At 40.6% G+C, this 17,504-nt stretch overlaps 1 protein-coding gene across 2 annotated transcripts in view; it reads right to left on the minus strand.

The window, feature by feature from the left end:
- The window catches only part of RFTN2 (raftlin family member 2), a 78,022-nt gene that overhangs the window by 19,611 nt on the left and 40,907 nt on the right, over positions 1-17,504 (minus strand). For both annotated transcript variants that reach the window (XM_043577405.1, XM_043577406.1), the window contains 2 exons: positions 9,978-10,099; positions 8,616-8,719 (listed from right to left, as the gene is read on the minus strand). In XM_043577405.1, coding sequence (XP_043433340.1) covers positions 8,616-8,719; positions 9,978-10,099 — 226 coding nt within the window. The remainder of the gene's footprint in view (positions 1-8,615; positions 8,720-9,977; positions 10,100-17,504) is intronic.

A 17,504-nucleotide genomic window follows, 5' to 3' on the forward strand; every position in this document is an offset into this window, starting at 1 on the left:
TTCATTTTCCTCTGGGCCAATTAGATTATTTAAACAGACCACACAGGTCCTGGTGTTCATATGGTGAGAGAAGGAGAGAGAGGGCAAGTTCTTAACTCTTGGCATTTAAGCACCACATATAAGATGGATCATTGAAACCTTTTCCTTAAAAAAATTCCTCCTTTGGGGGCACCTGGCTGGCTCAGTTGGTTAAATGTCGGACTCTTGATTTTGGCTCAGGTCATGATCTCATGGTTTGTGAGATTGAACCCCATGTCGGGCTCTGTGCTCACAGCATGGAGCCTGCTTGGGATTCTCTCTCTCCCCCTCTCTCTGCCCCTCTCCCACTTGTGCTCTCTTTCAAGATAAATAAACATTAAAAAAAAAACATCTCCCCATGAATTCAGTTAAGAGTGAACAGCACTACTTAAAACAAGCAAGCAACAAAAACAAAATTAAAAGCATTTCTATCACAGTTTGATAACATCTTTAGTGGTATTTAAGCTTTTAGGTTATTTTTGCAGGAAGTTATTTATAAGGACAACATTGGGCAAAAGATTTAAATAGGTGCTTTACAAAAGAAACATCCAAATGGCCAATAAACATATGAAAATGTGCTCAATCTCAGTAGTAACTAGGTAAATACAAATTAAAACCACACCGACATCATACTGTATACGCACTAGGATGGCAAAATTTAAAAATCTGACAATATTTTTTGTAGGAGCAATGGGAACTTCATATTCTGCTGTTAGGAGTGTAAACTGCAACATTCTATTTGGAAAGAGTCTGGCATTTATCTAACAAAGCTAAAGAAATGCCCTATGACCCAGCAACACCACTTCCAGATCTATTCGCTTGAGAAACTCATGCCCGTGTGCACTAGGATCCCTGCTCATGTTCAGGATAGCGCTGCTTGTCATAATCAACCATTGGAGCCAAACATAAAATTCCATTTGTGTAAAATTCAAAAACAGGCAAAACTGAACTGTATACAGTTTAGATACACATGCAAGAGTGATAAAACTCTTGGGTAAAGCAAGGAAGTGATTATCCTAAAAGTTGGGATGTTAACTCTTGAGTGAAGGGAGTAGATGTGATGGGGAAATACGTGGAGTGCTTTCAAGGTTCCGATATTGTTTCTTGTCCAGTAGAAACTACACAAGTGTTTACAATTATACCCATTTGTGTTTTGTGCACTTTATACTTGTATATTTAAGAAAAACTGTTTTATGAGTACAGGTAATGGTGACATGAAGGAGAATGGTTGTAGATTTACACATGATAAAAAGGATCCCTCCCCTTTCACATTTATTCTTTGGTAAAAATCAGTCTTGAATTCTTTGGGTTTGATTAGAAGAGGTCTTTAGGAATTCATTCACCTGTACTAACTTTCCCTGGAATATATCTTGCATTTTCCTGTGTTTTTGCTTAAGATTTCCAGAGAAAGGAAATAATTTGTGGTACCCATACTTCAACTTTCTACCTTCTATGCACATAGCAGGCATCACTAATTGATTGATCACTGCATTCTTTTTTGCTGAGCCTGGTTCTAGTCTCAGAATCCTTGGTTTTATAGTGTTCCAGGCAGCCACTACCAACAGACTAGTGCTGCTACATGAGATGAAACAGAATAGTAAATAGTTAGTCCTATTTGCCACAGGGAGTATTCTCCTCTCTAAAACTGCTTTCAGAAGATCTGTTCTTTCCTAAAGTTCCCCCTCAGACACACAGCTTTCGCAGACCTGCCCTCCTCCTTCAATGAAGTCCCCTAGCATATCCAACTGCTTTATACTCAACTCTTCATTATTGCTCCCCCAAAAAAGACTTTTTAGATATTTCTCCTCAAATTACCCCCAATCCCATTAAATTTTAATCCTAAAGATATGCTGTGTTTGTGTTTATGTACCGTGACCTTTTGGAGGGCCACAAACCACTGTAGTATTTAAGATTTTTTTACCTCCCCTTATAACTAATTTTCACCCCCTTGGGGCAGTATCACCCCTATTGAGAATACATGCTCTAGACCTCCACTGCAGGACTCGTCATGAGCTGTTCTGCATTAGTTATTTGTAATGGTGTTGCATCTCCAAGCCGACTATGAGTTCCTTCCTGGAAGCCAGAGTCAGCCCCTAGAGTGAGTAAAATATTGCCTTGTACATATCAGGCACTCAGTAGATATTTGAGTTGAACTGAAAGAACATTTTCAAATAAAATGCAAAAATGTGATTCAGTTTGAATACAACTGAAATGGTTCTAAATGAGTGGCTTATCTGTAGCTGTTTAGTCATTTGTGGGATAAAAATACTCTTGGGGCACCAGGGTGGTTCAGTTGGTTAAGCATCTGACTCTTGATTTTGGTTAAGGTCATGATTTCAGATCTTGAGACCAAGTCCCGCATCGGGCTCTGTGCTGACAGCATGGAGCCTGATTGGGATTCTCTCTCTCCCTTTCTCTGCCCCTCCCCACCCCCCCACTCATGCACACACTCTCTTAAAATAAATAAATAAACTTAAAAAAAAACTTTTATAAAGAGCTTTCATTTATGATTGTAGAGTTAGACTAGAGGAAACAGAATTGTTAGGTTAATTTGTATTTTCTGATCAGTTTTGTATCATCTAATTAATTAATTAATTGCCATGTTTAATGTTGCAACTCAAAAATAAATGAGTAAATTCTTGCTTTTAAAATATAAAATAAAATTCATTTTTTTTTTTAATTTTTTTTTTTCAACGTTTATTTATTTTTGGGACAGAGAGAGACAGAGCATGAATGGGGGAGGGGCAGAGAGAGAGGGAGACACAGAATCGGAAACAGGCTCCAGGCTCTGAGCCATCAGCCCAGAGCCCGACGCGGGGCTCGAACTCACGGAGTGCGAGATCGTGACCTGGCTGAAGTCGGACGCTTAACCGACTGCGCCACCCAGGCGCCCCAAAATAAAATTCATTTTGAAAGCAAAGTTATAAAATTAATTTTCGCATGCACCTTTATAGCTATGTGCTTGGTCACAGTTCCTTTGGCTTATGACCCTGATTTGTTTTTCAGGTATTAATATGAGTGTATTAAAAACTAAAAAGAGCACTCCCACAGTTTAGCTTCTCCCAACCCCCCTGCCTGACAAAATGTCAAAAATTGAAGTTCAGATGAGGAAGTGATAACTGGAAGTATCTACAATAGACAAATTGACTATTTTGAAAAACGTGGCCTTGGGGCACAGTTGGTTAAGGGTCCAACTCTTGATTTCATCCCTGCCTTGGACTCTGTGCTGATAGTGTGGAGCCTGCTCAGATTCTCTCTCCCTCCGTCTCTCTGCCCCTCCCTCCTGCTCATGCGTGCTCTATCTCTGTCTCTGAAAATAAAGAAATAAACTTGTTTAAAAAGTGGCCTTATCAAAATGCTGCTCACTGCAAGATTACTATGAGCTTAACTAGGAATTACACCATACTGTTTCTACAGAATTTAAATTAGGAAGGGAAGAGAAGCACATTAGAATGAACTAAACACGAAACCCTAGCCTTTCCCTGACTGTGTATAAATATGCAGCTCTGCTTTGGCTGCCACTTGAGGATTGAGAGGAAATCATTGGTACACGAAAGTGTCTCAAGTGACTGCACAGACTTATGCTTCTGGACTGTGGTGACCACAAGGCTGTGGAGCCTTTTCTGCAAGGGCTGCAGAAGATGGAAGAGGGAGCAGGACTCCCAGCATCACAGTGAGAAGACAATTTTCTCTTTTTGTTATTCAGATCTTGTTCTTAAGGATCAGATGTTTTTATATTCTCAGAACAGTATAACATGATTCATTGTACCCCCAAACCCCTGCTTTTCAATTCTGTCTTCTGAGATATAAATGAAGGTGTATATCTTTCTTCTATATTGTATTCTAAAATGCTTTCATGGTCCCTCTGCAAGGTTATACTTCAGTGTTTTTCTGAAAGCACATCAGAATTATTGTGGATTCCTGTTAAGATGTGCCCTTCCCCCATCCCTTTCCAGATGATTATTCAGGGAGAGGGGAATGACCTTGTTGGTTTGAGGGAGCCAAACAGAGAGAACTTTGGCTCCCCTTCCATTTTATTCTGGTGATTATTTTAAGGGCAGCAATATTAGCTGCTAGTTCAGCTAATTTGATCCTCTACCAGATTTTCCCTGAATTGTTTAATATCAATTTTCATGTTGATTTCTTGAAAAGAAAAGGATTGGGCCCATTTGTATAATTACATAGTGATAACGATTAAGAAGGGATTCTGGCAAGTTTTCACAGCTGACAGCAATAATCCTGGAATAATGTAGTGTTATCTGATTACCACATTATCATGTTTCCATGGCAATGTGGCTTTCAACCTTGGTGGTGTGATATTGCCTAGGATGATGAAGCAACAACCTCAGTGTAAGGACACATTGGGAAAATATTTTTATGTCATCCAATGATATATTTGAGTAATGAAAGAAATGAAGGGAAAATACCTTATCTACAGACCACTCAAGTTATGGTTTAGGTGATAGAAGAGTGGGGAAAAGTTGAAATTGCCGAAGACATGATTGTGTACAAGACGAAAATATTTAAGGAAGAAAGTTTTCATTGACAATGGTTCTAACTCATGTTTTCAGACATGTGGGCCCCAAAAGAAAGGTCATGACAGTTATTTGCTTTTCTGGGTATGAGTAAATGTGTAAGCTTATGTATCTTTATAGTGATGTTATTTATTTCTGCTCCTTTACTGACTTGTAATCATCAGTGCTGATTTAGTATATAGTGAATCACAGTATTTACATTTTCTGAAATATCCTGATTTATGACAGGCTGAGTGATCACGCTTGCATAACTGGTTTCAACTTCAGGATTTTGGTTCTGCTAAAGGATTAGTTCCTGTAGAATAGTTTGGTTCACATCCCAGACTCTTCTTCTAGACTAAAAATTTTTAGGCTCTATCCTCCACTTGGACCAAGATGAATTGTATGTGGTATTCTTTTTTTTTTTTTTTGTATTTAAATGGTATTTTTCTTTATATTTAAAGATGACATGACTGACAGTGAGTACTATCTTTGTGTGTACTGCAGCAGCTAAGACAAGCATGTGATTGACAGAGATAGCACATTTGGACAAGAATAAGAAGGCAGAGGATAAACCGGTTTTATCAACAATCTTTGTTACCGGATAGTAACAATGAACCTTGACTTTCAGCCTATAGCATCTACCTTGCAGGCACTTGGAAGAACACAAGTTACAAGACGTAAAGGATTAAAATAAACATCAATATTGCACAATATTCCTGAGTACAAAAGAACAGTAGACACTGTTTGTTCTAGTGTGCCTTGTTGCAAACGGGTGATTACTGCTAAAAAGTATTTTTCTACTATTTTCATTTATTTATCTATATATTTATTTTTAGAGAGGGAGTGTGCATGTGCGCACACATACTCGAGACCTCTTCTTTACCACCTTTGGTCTCAATCCTGTCTTCAGTCCCAAATCAACCAGGTGGGGCAGAGACAGAGGGAGAGAGCAAATCCCAAGCAGGCTCCATACTGGCAGCACAGAGCCAGACATGGGCAGCACAGAGTTGGACATGGGCAGCACAGAGCTGGACATGGGGCTTGACCCCATGAATCATAAGATCATGACCTGAACTGAAATCAAGAGTCAGACACTTAACTGACAGAGCCACCCAGGTGCCCCTGTACTATCTCCCATCCAGGGTAAACAGCAGATTCTAAATGGAGACCTGCTAAATGGTGATGCTGCTTTTTAAACTCATTTTAAACTTCACTCAGGTGAAGATTCCGTCTAACTTTGACAGTCTTTACTCCTCTTTTTAACGCTGCTGTACAACCTATACTTGCTTAGGTATGTAAGTTTGACCTGCCATAACCCAAGTGCAAGCCTGGTTATATACTAAATTTAAGCTTAACCAGACACAGGCTCCTTCACGGCAGATACAGCTGTCACATCTTTTTAGTAATTGATTGATTTTTTTACTCTTTAAAATTAGTTTTTTTTTAAATCACAGAATATGTATTCCTTGTAGAAAGTCAAATAGCAGAAAATGTATAAAGACAAAGCAGAAACGCCCACTTTCCCTGTCCCCTACCCGTAGTCCCAGAGCTAATCATTCACTAGAATTTGCTATGTAGCTTTTTAGCCTTAACACACACCATTCCTAGTGACAGACATCTATACTGTGTCCATTTTTTTTGCTGTTCGAAACAGTCGCTTTATGAGCAGTCCAGCAACTAGCCCTTATGCTATTTTAATTACACATGAAGATAAGCCTTCACAAGGAGGGTGTGAAAGGCCTACTGTGAACCCACAGCACCTCAAAGGGAACAGGGGTACAGGAGAATCTAGAACAGTGGAGAGGCAGTGGTGTTATCTCTGCTTCAAAGACAATGTACAGCTACTCCTTGTTCCAGTGAGCCCTCTCCTCACCAGGGAAGCCTGTGACTTCATACAGTCTGACATGCAGGACAAGGTGGTCCAGTCAAGTGTGGCTCCGGTTTCCACAACCCTCCCCCTTCACATTATACTCGGTCTCAATCCTGTCCTCAATCCTAAACCAACGAGAAGCAGGAGATGCTGAAGGAGCTTCAGCTTGTGTTTTCTGGCTCAGCACCCAGCCCAGTAGGCTTGCTATCTAATCAGTGCCCAAGCAGTCACTCATACTTCAAGACAAAACTATTTTTTTTTTTTGCATTTTAATTTTAAATAAGCTCCATGCCCACTGTGGGGCTTGAACTTACAGCCCTGAGATTAAGAGTCACATACTCTACCAATGGAGCCAGTCAGGCATCCCAAGAAAAATTTAGACTCACGAGAGTAGAATCCCTGAGTGAATGGGAGGGAGGAATGATGAATATATTTTTCACTGGGGAAAAAGGAACACGAAAGGTTCAGAACTCAAGAGTACTCTTAGGAAGAGCTAACTGTAATGGGCCAGATGATATCCTAAATTACACACCAATGAGAACCATCAAAAAGAGATGAGAAGGCCAAATACACAAGTTATTCTGAGGGAGAGTGGGCAGTGGGATAGGCCAATGCTTGGGCATGGCTATGAGGGGTAGAAAGGCAGGGAAGAAGAGTTCCTTTCTCACTACCTCCTGCACAATTCTTCTAATGTTAACGAGTTTCAGAGGCTTGTGAAAGTGCAGATTCATGGTTTCACCCTCAGAGCTTCTGACTGTTCCACTGGGGTGGCACTCCAGCATTTGTAGGTGCATAGGCTCCCCAGGTGTTTCATATTGCTTCGTTTAAAGACCAAATCTTGCGAATTACCACTGTATTGTGACCTGACAGCTATGTCACAGATTTAAACAGTTGGGAACTAATGCTTCAGGATGTTGTCATTCACAACTTGAATACAGTTACCAATAGATCCCGGAGAAGAAAAGCAGATTAATTGCTTATTTCTAACCCCTCCTTTTAAAGCTTGAGTATCTTTACTCTGTATCAGTCTTTGTCTCTCTTCCCACCTGAAGAAGATGCGGCTTTAATATAAAGCCATGCCAATCAAATGTTTTTACAGTGTGGGGGGAAGTTGGGATACTAGACAGGGGTAGGTTGCAAAATTAGGAAAACCAGAGGAGGCAGGAGGGTGGGTGAGACTGAGAAAGGAGGAGCTGCCTCCTTCAGCTACACCTGACAATTACTCAAGAGTGTTGAACCACAGTTGATGCTGCTAAAGGGTAAGGCCACGTGGTACTGTGCTGTCCTTGGCAGGTAGTCACTGGCCCAGGCAGGACCACGTTGGCACTCGATCATTTTCTGGAAGCCAAAGAAGGTAGAGGGAATATCTCTGTGTCCAGGGGACAGCAAAGCTCTTTATACAGAAGACTTAATTGGTTTCTCTCGTTCTGTCTCTAAAAAAAAAAATGTACGATTGACTAAAGGGGAAAAGGAAAGGTTGGTATTTGTGAAGTGATGGCACTTTGGTTCTAACGTAGGCAGTTTATTTTAGTGGAAACAGCTAATGAGTTCGTGCTCCAGGGGAGAGCTCAGCCACCTTACCAGAGGGGAGAGATGAAAGCAGCAGTGCCTGGGCTCCTGCCTCCCTTGGATTGCGTGCACAGTGAGGAGGGGGAGGACAAGAGGTCTACAGAGGGGCCTGAGTTGTTCTGTTTGCAGAGTTACATCAACTCAGTCTTCACTCTAGACATTTTTTTTTTAAGCTTATTTATTTACTTTCAGAGAAAGACAGCACGAGCTGGGGAGGGGCAGAGGGAGGGAGAGACAGAACTCCAAGAAGGCTCCACACTCAGCAGAGAGCCTGATGTGGGGCTCGAATTCACCGACTGTGAGATCATGACCTGAGCCGAAATCCAGAGTTGGATGCTCAACCCACTGAACCACCCAGGCGCCCCTTGACTCCAGGCATTTTGAGCTGCCCTGAGCTGGGAGTGGGTCTTGCGCCCCTGCCTGGCTCTGCTTGCATGCCCTTGGGGAGGAGATGTTATAGTTTGTACATCTATAACTTGAGGGGATTAGATTAGCTGATCTCCAAGGTCCATGAAATCAGATTAGAAGTTCAGTGAAATGCTTTTTGTAGGCATTAAATAAGCATTTGCTGAATTGAGTTATCTAACAAATGAACTATATTTTGAATTAAATGAGAGTTTGTAAGGCTACTCTGGCATTACCTGTCATGTCGCAGTATAGGTGTAGGCAACACGCTTGTCAGGAGCCATCCAAACTCAGCCAGAGTGTGCAGCAGAGGGCCATAATCCGTTTTGATTTCACAGCCCTGCATGAATAAGCATAAGAGCTCATAGCCTTAATGGCAAGATGACCAGCAACACAAGTGATTACAATAAAGGGTGATGGGTGTTACAATAAAGGGAGTTCATGCTCCATTAAGTACAGTTTCATCAGCTGCAGTCTTCCTGGGCTTCATTTTCTGCTACTTGCTGCGTTCTAACCATTGAACCAAAGTAGAGACACTGGGGATCAGAGTGGAGAGAGGTTTCCATCTGGGTCTCCAGAGTTTGGGCCTGCCTTCCTTTGTGTTCCCTCAGTCTTGTTCAGGCATCAGACTTTAAGGTATGGGGCTAGGGGATCTGCATTTAGAAAAGCTCCCTAGTGATGTGGATCCAAGTAGTTTACAGACCATACTGGTTAGAAACACTGGGCCAGGGGTTGGGAAGTGAGGATAAGAGTAGGAAGTGAAGATCAGGTAGTAAAAGGCAAGTGGGGCTTAGATGCTGAGTTGTTTCCCTGCATTTTATTCATTGATAAATATTGATTTTTACTAGGAGCTTTACCTCTCCCCCCGAATCCTTTTCTCCCCCCTCATTGGGATTTCTAGTTTATTTGAAAATGAGCTATGCCTCTCTGTATGCCTTTATAAGGCCAGAAAGGCACATGTGTCTATGAAACAGCCTGTCAGTGAGGGCCTCATACACACAACACAATATACCTGAATTCAGTCTGTACACCTCAAGGGCAGTCCATTCGGTGACATCTGAATTCAGAGTGCACAACATCAGCAGCAATGTCATCTCTGATTAGGAAGGACAATGCTGTGTGTACATATTTGGCCTGGTGAGAGAGAGAACACCTTTTGGATATTTTTGCCTTTGAAAGTCAATTCACAAGGTAAAATAAATAAATAATAAATAAAAGTCAGTCACATTGGTTTCTTGGAGATAAAATAGTAGTTATTGACTGAGTTTTTTTTCAGTTTCAATCAGTTGTCATGGCATGTGTAAAGAGAGTCTCAGTGCCTGGGAACTTTATTCAGGATTATAATGCCAAATCCTTGGGAATCTACTGCTATTTAGGTACAGGTAATTATTTTACTATCTTATCACGGAGTTGAACATGGAGTAAAGGAAATCACCTTTTCACAAATCTATACAGTTTGTTTATGCATTTGTGATAAAATTCTGAACTCTGCACAAACATGTGTTTGAAGGATACTGCAGGTATTAGGCAATGAAGATCTTTAACATGTAAAACTAAATAGAAAAGTAAAGCTAAACTGTCAGAAAACTGCAGTTTACCTCAATAACAGTCCATTGTTCTACTACGATGGCATCATTTCCTTTCCTACTGGAACCTGGAACTCCAGAACCTTCTTCTTCATAGATAAAGAATCCTTCCAAAGATTTAGGCAAATGGTCCCCTGTGAGGAAAAGGATGCAATTAAGAAGAGTGGCAAATACTGAGTGTCTCCTAAGATCATCTAAATCCTTAGATAACCCTTTTAGGAAGCTGAAAGAAAAGCATATAAATTAATCAGCACTTGTTTTGGCTGAATCAATAACATCCTCCTCTTTGAGAGTTGTTATTGTTGTAGGGTTTTTTGGGGAAGGTCAAGACAATTTTGTACTTCACTGAATTAAAATAAAACTGTAAATATGAAAACTACAAACACAAAAACAAGATAAAATAATATCATACAGTGAGAAACAAGTGGATTTCCTAAGTCTAAAAAGCACTGGGAACTGACCTTCACCCTGAAATCAAATTTTGGTTTCTGACCTATATGTTTATGCACATTAATTACACCATTAGGAGAGAAAACATAAAAATGTATATTCTTGAAACTATAGGTGTGATATTCAAACTAATGTAAGATTACTTCAAAAAAATATAAACACGAAACAATTCTTTACCTCAATGATGCTTTTAAAAAAATAATGAAAGAATGGTAACAGGAAAATCCTAAACAGAAGTCATTGTCAAAAGAATTCCTGCTGGGAAGGAAGTTTTAAGGGAGGGCCTCTCTGACATTTTCTTGAATAGTTGACAATAACCAGCTGGCGAAAACTAAACTGATTTTATGGACGTTCTTTTGTCTCCTATTTTGCAATAGGAGACAATTTTCCCATGGTCACGTGCTGGCTAAACAGTTTGGTTTTTATACAGTACAATGTCGCATCAAAGTCTCTCTGCTGGACATTTATCTAAATTATAGCCTACGACATTTTCAAGTGATCTATTAAGCTTAAAGATAAAGAAGCCAAACATAATTTCAATGTAATTTTTGGTTTTGATTTTTATTAACAGGCTATAAGCTTTAGAAGAAAATCATCATCATTATTATTTACATCATTTACAATTAGGGCAGAATACCATGAAGAATTTACCTTGTTCAGATTGGTTCCCTCAAACCCAGTAAAGTTTAATTTACTAGTTAGAGTTAGTTTTCTAATTACAGTGTATGTTCCACTTCCTTTAAATGTATTTGTCCATTGTCATACCAAAGTGACCAGTGGAAGTAAATCTTTTTATCGTAAGTTTAGAGCTTCACAAGACCGTCTTTAAAACTATGTATGTCCCAAGTCCTTTTTTAGAAAGGGGGTATGAATTTTAGAAATAATTATATACTGTGATAATTATGTAGTTAATTATAATCTGCTTCTTATTTACTTTGGGATTACAATGTGGTTTTGTGGCTCTGTGTCTGTTTTCTTATTCTCAATATTGGGGTACCCTAGTATGTCTAAATTTCTTTTGGTTTAAAAATGAAACCATGGTACACTCAAAAAATTCCACACAAGAATAAAAAAGTAAGACTCACTGCTATGTAGCAACATGGATGAATTTCAGAAACTATGTTGAGAAAAGAAGCCAGACACAAAAGAGTAAATACTGTATACTTCAACCTATGTGAAGTTCAAAAACAGGCAAAATTAATCTATGGGGATGGACGTTAGAATAATTCTTTCTCTGGGTGGGAGGATGTTGACTGGGGAGGGTCATGAGGTGGCTTCTGGGATGTTGGAAATGTTCTGTACCTTTTTTCCCCCCTCTGAATTCTTTCCTCCCCAGCTTTATTGAGATATAACTGATATATAAAGAGATGCTCTATATCTTGAATGTTTGTTTTTATTCAGCTGTACGCATAAGATTAATGCACTTTTCTATATGTGTATTATACTTATGTCCCTCCCTTCTCACTTTAGAGCTCCCAAGGTCCTGGCTGACCTTCTTAGCTCCCATGCCAGTCCCCAGAGCCACAGATGAATGAAGCTTACACAGGAGAAAGTATTTAATATCTCCTGAAAAATTCTCCCTAACAGAAGTGGAGGCGAGGCAGGGTGTCAGGGAAGGTCCCATGGGGAGTGGCTGTTTGGGTGCTTGGTGTGTTAAATCTTCCAGGTAATGGATGAGTTGATAATCGTAAACGGTTACTTAATAACTGTTCCCGAACTGAGTCACTTTTTTTTTTTTAATTTTTAAACATTTTTATTTATTTTTGAGACAGAGAAAGAGTGTGAGCAGAAGAGGGACACAGAGAGAGGAAGACACAGAATCCAAAGCCGAGCTGTCAGCAGAGCCTAAAACAGGGCTCAAACCCATGAACCATGAGATCATGACCTGAGCCAAAGTCTGACACTTAACCTACTGAGCCACCCAGGCACCTATAGAACTGAGTCACTTCTTAACAGTACATATTCCAGAGCTTCCCACCCAGTATGTCTTGGCCCATTGGTGTTCTGAGAACCCCTTCCAGAAGTGCCAAGATATGGGATGCCCCCTCCTGCTCAGAGAAGCTTTATCTTCTTGTACCCTTGTGGCTTATTATCTTATCATTTTCTATGTGTGCATAATATGAAAATGTTACAAAGCATTGACCTGACCCACTGCTTCTTAATTTTTTTTAGCCAAATACCATCAGTAGCAAAGGAAAGTATACCTGTACCCTTGAAGGATGGTCTCCAAGTACAGTTTGAATTGATTTGTGGCAAGAATAAGGTTTCTTTAACGTCTTAATGTTTATATCTTAAAATCCATGCAATATTTGCATTCCTTTCAAATATATTATGTAAAAAAGTAAAGTTCTCCAACTCCCCATATTAAGTAATATTGACATTCTATCCTTTGAACCTGTGTACTCCCTAGCACAAGGCTGCATACCCTCAGGGTACTTGGGCCCAGGTTTAAGAAGCACAAGCTTAACAAATTCTCAGGGAGTGGCTTACTTGTCTGGCCATGTGCTCTGACACATTCATTTCAGCTACATATGACAGTGGCATTTATGTAAATGTGAGGAAAGGTAACATTCCATTTTAGTATTTTTGGTCCATGTGTCATTTTTGGCATCAAACTGCCTAGAGGTAGGCCTGGAGGGCACATATGGAGACTCCCATTTTGTATCTCATTCATGAACATTCTGTCTCCAAAACAAGTCTCAGCCTCTTGACGGCACCTCCCCACCCCCCCCTTCCACTCTTGCCCTCTCTAATCCACTTCCCAAAATGAGGCCGAAGAAGTTATTTTAAGAATGCATATCAGGTCATAACTCCCTCTTTTATTTATTTATTTATTTATTTAATTTTTTAAAATGTTTATTTTTGAAAGAGAGAGCGAGAAAGTGAGCCTAAGTGGGGGAGTGGCAGAGAGAGAGGAGACACAGAATCTGAAGCAGGCTCCAGGCTCTGAGCTGTTAGCCCAGAGCCTGACACAGGGCTCAGACTCATGAAACGTGAGATCATAACTGAGCCCAAGTCAGACGCTTAACTGACTGAGCCACCCAGGCACCTCCATAACTCCCTTTTTAAATCTTCAGTGAATGACTTGGAATAAAAATCCTGGCAGGATGTTTAAAGTTTTTGCTTAGGAGCACACACTCCACCTAGGTGCCCCCTGCCCCACTTTCTAATTGCATGAAAATGGGCACATTCTAAAATATTTCTGTGCCTCAGCTTCCTTATCTACAAAAGGGGAATAATCATACCAACCCCACAGGGTTGCTGTGGGATTAAGTGAGTTAATAAATTTAAAGTGCTTAGAACAATGCTGGTGTATAGTAAGTACAAATACATGTTAGTTCTTGTTGCATTATTTATAAGATTGGCTGCTGCCTACCACTTCTACCTTGTATGGAGCCATTCTCTCTTCATACCCTGCTCCAGCACACAGACCTTTTCCCTGTTCCTCTTTCCTGCCCTGGGGTTTTTGTACATCTGGGGGTGTTTCCTCTGCCTAGAACGGTCTGCCTGTGGCTCTGGAATGCTGGCTTTCCAGTCTCAGTGTGATTGGTGCCTTGTCAGGCGGGACCTCCTGATCCCTCCTTACAATATGGTGTTAGGTAATGTCACAACACTTTTCTCCAGTTTGAAATTAGATACATATGTTTCTGTACCCGTTACCGCCTGACTGCCTGATGCCACAGGGCCAGCTTTTTGAGAGTAGGAAAGATGTCCATTTTGCACATCATCGTAAATCCAGTGCCTGGCATAGGGCCTGGCATACACATATTTGTGGTGAATAAATACATTTTCTTTGTCAGTACTCTACCTCACTCCTCATTCTGATACACCTTGCCTGTCAGCTCCACATAAGCATTTTTATAGGGGTGAAGAGTTCGAAATGAACTTAAGTCTAAAAATTCATAAAAAATCAAAATGTAGCCTTAAGATGTGGGTGAACTAAAGGTGGGAAGAGACTATTCTCTGAGGATAATGGGGGCATTTGTAGGCTAGTAGAGTATGGGGACTCATGGGTGTATATGTGTCTGTGTCTGTGTGTGTGTTTTATATCAGCTGGCAAAGCTGCTCATCTCAACCCATGCCAACTGCCCACTGGATTCCACACATTCTGGTAAAATAAAGTGTTTATCTTTGTTGGCTCAATTGGGACCAGTTGGAGTTCTTTGCCCTATAGTGCAAGCCCGTGTGCGTGTGCAGTGATTCCAGCAGAGGACGGGTTGGTGAGGACCCAACAATGCTGGAGAATGTCAGATACAGGAAACCATTGCAGTGGGAACCCTCAGGCTGCAAGAACAGCAAGACGGCCGCTGGGTACCTCTCCTGTGGGGCTTTTCGAAGCAGAAGGCTTTGAGAGTGCGTGGGAAAGGGCACTGAAGAGGAATTTCACAGTCCTTATAACCTCTCCACCGTGACCCCACCAAAGGAGAAAACTTGTTAAAAGTTTTGTTCCCCCTCTCCCTCTTTCTAGAGGAAGATATTTTATGAGATTTGTGGAGTAAGGTATTTAAATGTCTGTGCAATGTCTGGTTTTGTGCTTTTATTTCTCATGGTGAGCTGACTTCTGACAATATTTTGGAAGAGGATGGAAGCAAGACAAAACAAAATACGCATTGTCCCCTATGTGCTTTAGCTGTCAGGCATCAAATGTCCCAGAACAAAGCAACCAATTCAGCCCTGCTTCCTCCGACTTGCTTCTCACAGTGACACAGGCATGGGTCACAATTTCCCCTCTGCAGCTTCCCTCTGTACTCCTAGGGAAGTCCCAAGAGACACACCCAATTGCCAGGCCCCACAGACCGTGGTGGCTCATTAGGGGCTTGGCATGGCCTGCAATGTAAAATGTCTAATGAGACATTCCAGAGCTGCTGAGAGGGAGAGATTCTCCCCTGAGCTCTCTAAATAGCTTCTGAGGCTTTATGAACAAAAGCTCTACAGAGTCTCTGGCTGGCAACTGCTGTGGCTAATTTTATTTTCATCAGGCAAGGCCCAAGGCCGGGATGCCTGAAAGAGATTCTGAAAGGAGTATTTCTCATTTTTCCTTCAGCAGTTAGTAACAAACCAAATTTTGAAATGTCTCCAACTAGACTTTTTGGAAGGAAGAGAAGAGAGAAAGAAATATATGAAGCATAAACTGACCTCCAAGTAGCTGACCCATACTAAAAGTACTGTAGCTGCACACAAGCTGCAGGAAAGAAAACTAACTCCAGAAAATAAGCTCTGACAGTGGGTAAGGCACTGTGGGAGTCATTTTGTACATACTGCATCTTATCAAATTTTTACAGCAGTAAAGTAGGGAGTATTTTTACTCCCCTTATAGGAAACTGTGGCTCAGTGAGCTCACCTAACTTTCCCAGATCACCCAGCTAATAAGTAAAGAACATAGGATTCAAACCCTGGTCTATCTCGTCCTAAAGTCCATGCTCTTCTTAGATTTTGCTGTTTCTGGGGCACCTGGATGGCTCAGTCAGTAAGGGCACGAGACTCTTGATCTTGGGGTGTAAGTTTGAGCACCATGTTGGGTGTAGAGATTACTTAAAAATAAAAATCTTATGGGTGCCTGGGTGGCTCAGTTGGTTGAGCGTCTGCCTCTCAGTTTCACTCATGTCATGATCTCACAGTTCGTGGCATCAAGCCTGGAGTTGAGCTCTGTGCTGAACATGGAGCCTACTTGGGATTCTCTCTCTCTCCCTTTCTCTCTCTCTCTCTCTCTCTTTCCCCCTCTCTTCCCCTCTCTCCCCCTCCCCTGTTTGTGCATATGCATGCACTCTCTCTGTCTCTTTCTGAAAATAAATAAACTTGTGCTTGCTTTGGCAGCACATATACTGAAAATAAACTTAAAGAAAAAAGATTTTGCTGTTTCCATAAAAGACCACCTTGGAGGAAGTTTCCAATAACCAAAATACTAAGAACTATCTATTGAGCACCTGCTATGGGCTGTGTGCTATGGGCCATATTTCTGGGTACTTCAATAGGCTAGATCCTTACTCTTGGTTGCTAGTTAAAAGAACTTATTGGACCATGACTCTTGATAATTTTAAATGATCATCCAAAGTCTTTAGTTCTATTAGTTAAGGTATATCTGATGTAATAGGCTGACTTAATGATAGTAAAGAATACTGATATCTCATTTGCTTTTTTTGTTCTTTCCTCTAGCCTCATTAAGTTAGTTAATCTTGGTTTTCATAGCCTTCATCCTTCCTAATGCAATTTTCAAGTCTCCTAACTATGAGTTTTTCTTTTCTTTTAGCACTAGTCTCTTTTTTATTTTTATTTTTTTGAGATAGAGAGAGAGGGACAGCATGTGTATGTGCATGTGCACGTGGGTGGGGAAGGGACTGAGGGAGAGAGAGAAAGAATCTTAAGCCATCTCCATGCCCAGGGCAGAGCCTGATGCAGAGCTCAATCTCACAACTGTGAGATAATTACCTGAGATGAAATCAAGAGTTGGAGGCTTGACCAACTGAGCTACCCAGGTGCCCCAGCACCAATTTCTTTTTTAAAACACTTTCCCTAGAAAGTAACTTTTGGAAAGTTTTGTTTGTTTTTATGATAGACATGAGTGATTACATATCCCATCATAACTAAAAGAGGAAGACTAGGGGAAGTTGAAAGATAAAGGGAAGGCAGAAAAAATAGAGTAAATATCATTTTCTAAACCAAAGATTATTTTTCTATACAAATTTTAGAGTCAGATATAGATTGGAGTACATGGTCAGATAGTGTCCAAATCTGGGATAGTGTAATAAGTTTGGATAGTAACTATCAAATGCCACTATAATCCTTTTAACTGGACTGTTATAATACATCTTATTTGGAAAATCCTACTAGTCAATCACACAGTGGTTTATCTATACCTGATAGTTACAACCCGACAGCAAACATTACATTATAATTCTACCACACACTATGATTAAGCTTTTATTTATTTCTTAAAAAATTTTTAATGTTTATTTATTTTTGAGAGAGAGAGAGAGAGAGAGAGAGAGAGAGCATGAGTAAGGGAGGGGCAGAGACAGGGAGACACAGAATCAGAAGCAGGCTTCAGGCTGTCAGCACAGAGCCCAACACAGGGCTCGAATTCACAAACCG

Source organism: Prionailurus bengalensis, chromosome C1, assembly GCF_016509475.1.
Source record: "Prionailurus bengalensis isolate Pbe53 chromosome C1, Fcat_Pben_1.1_paternal_pri, whole genome shotgun sequence".
NCBI classification, from domain to species: Eukaryota; Metazoa; Chordata; class Mammalia; order Carnivora; family Felidae; genus Prionailurus; species Prionailurus bengalensis.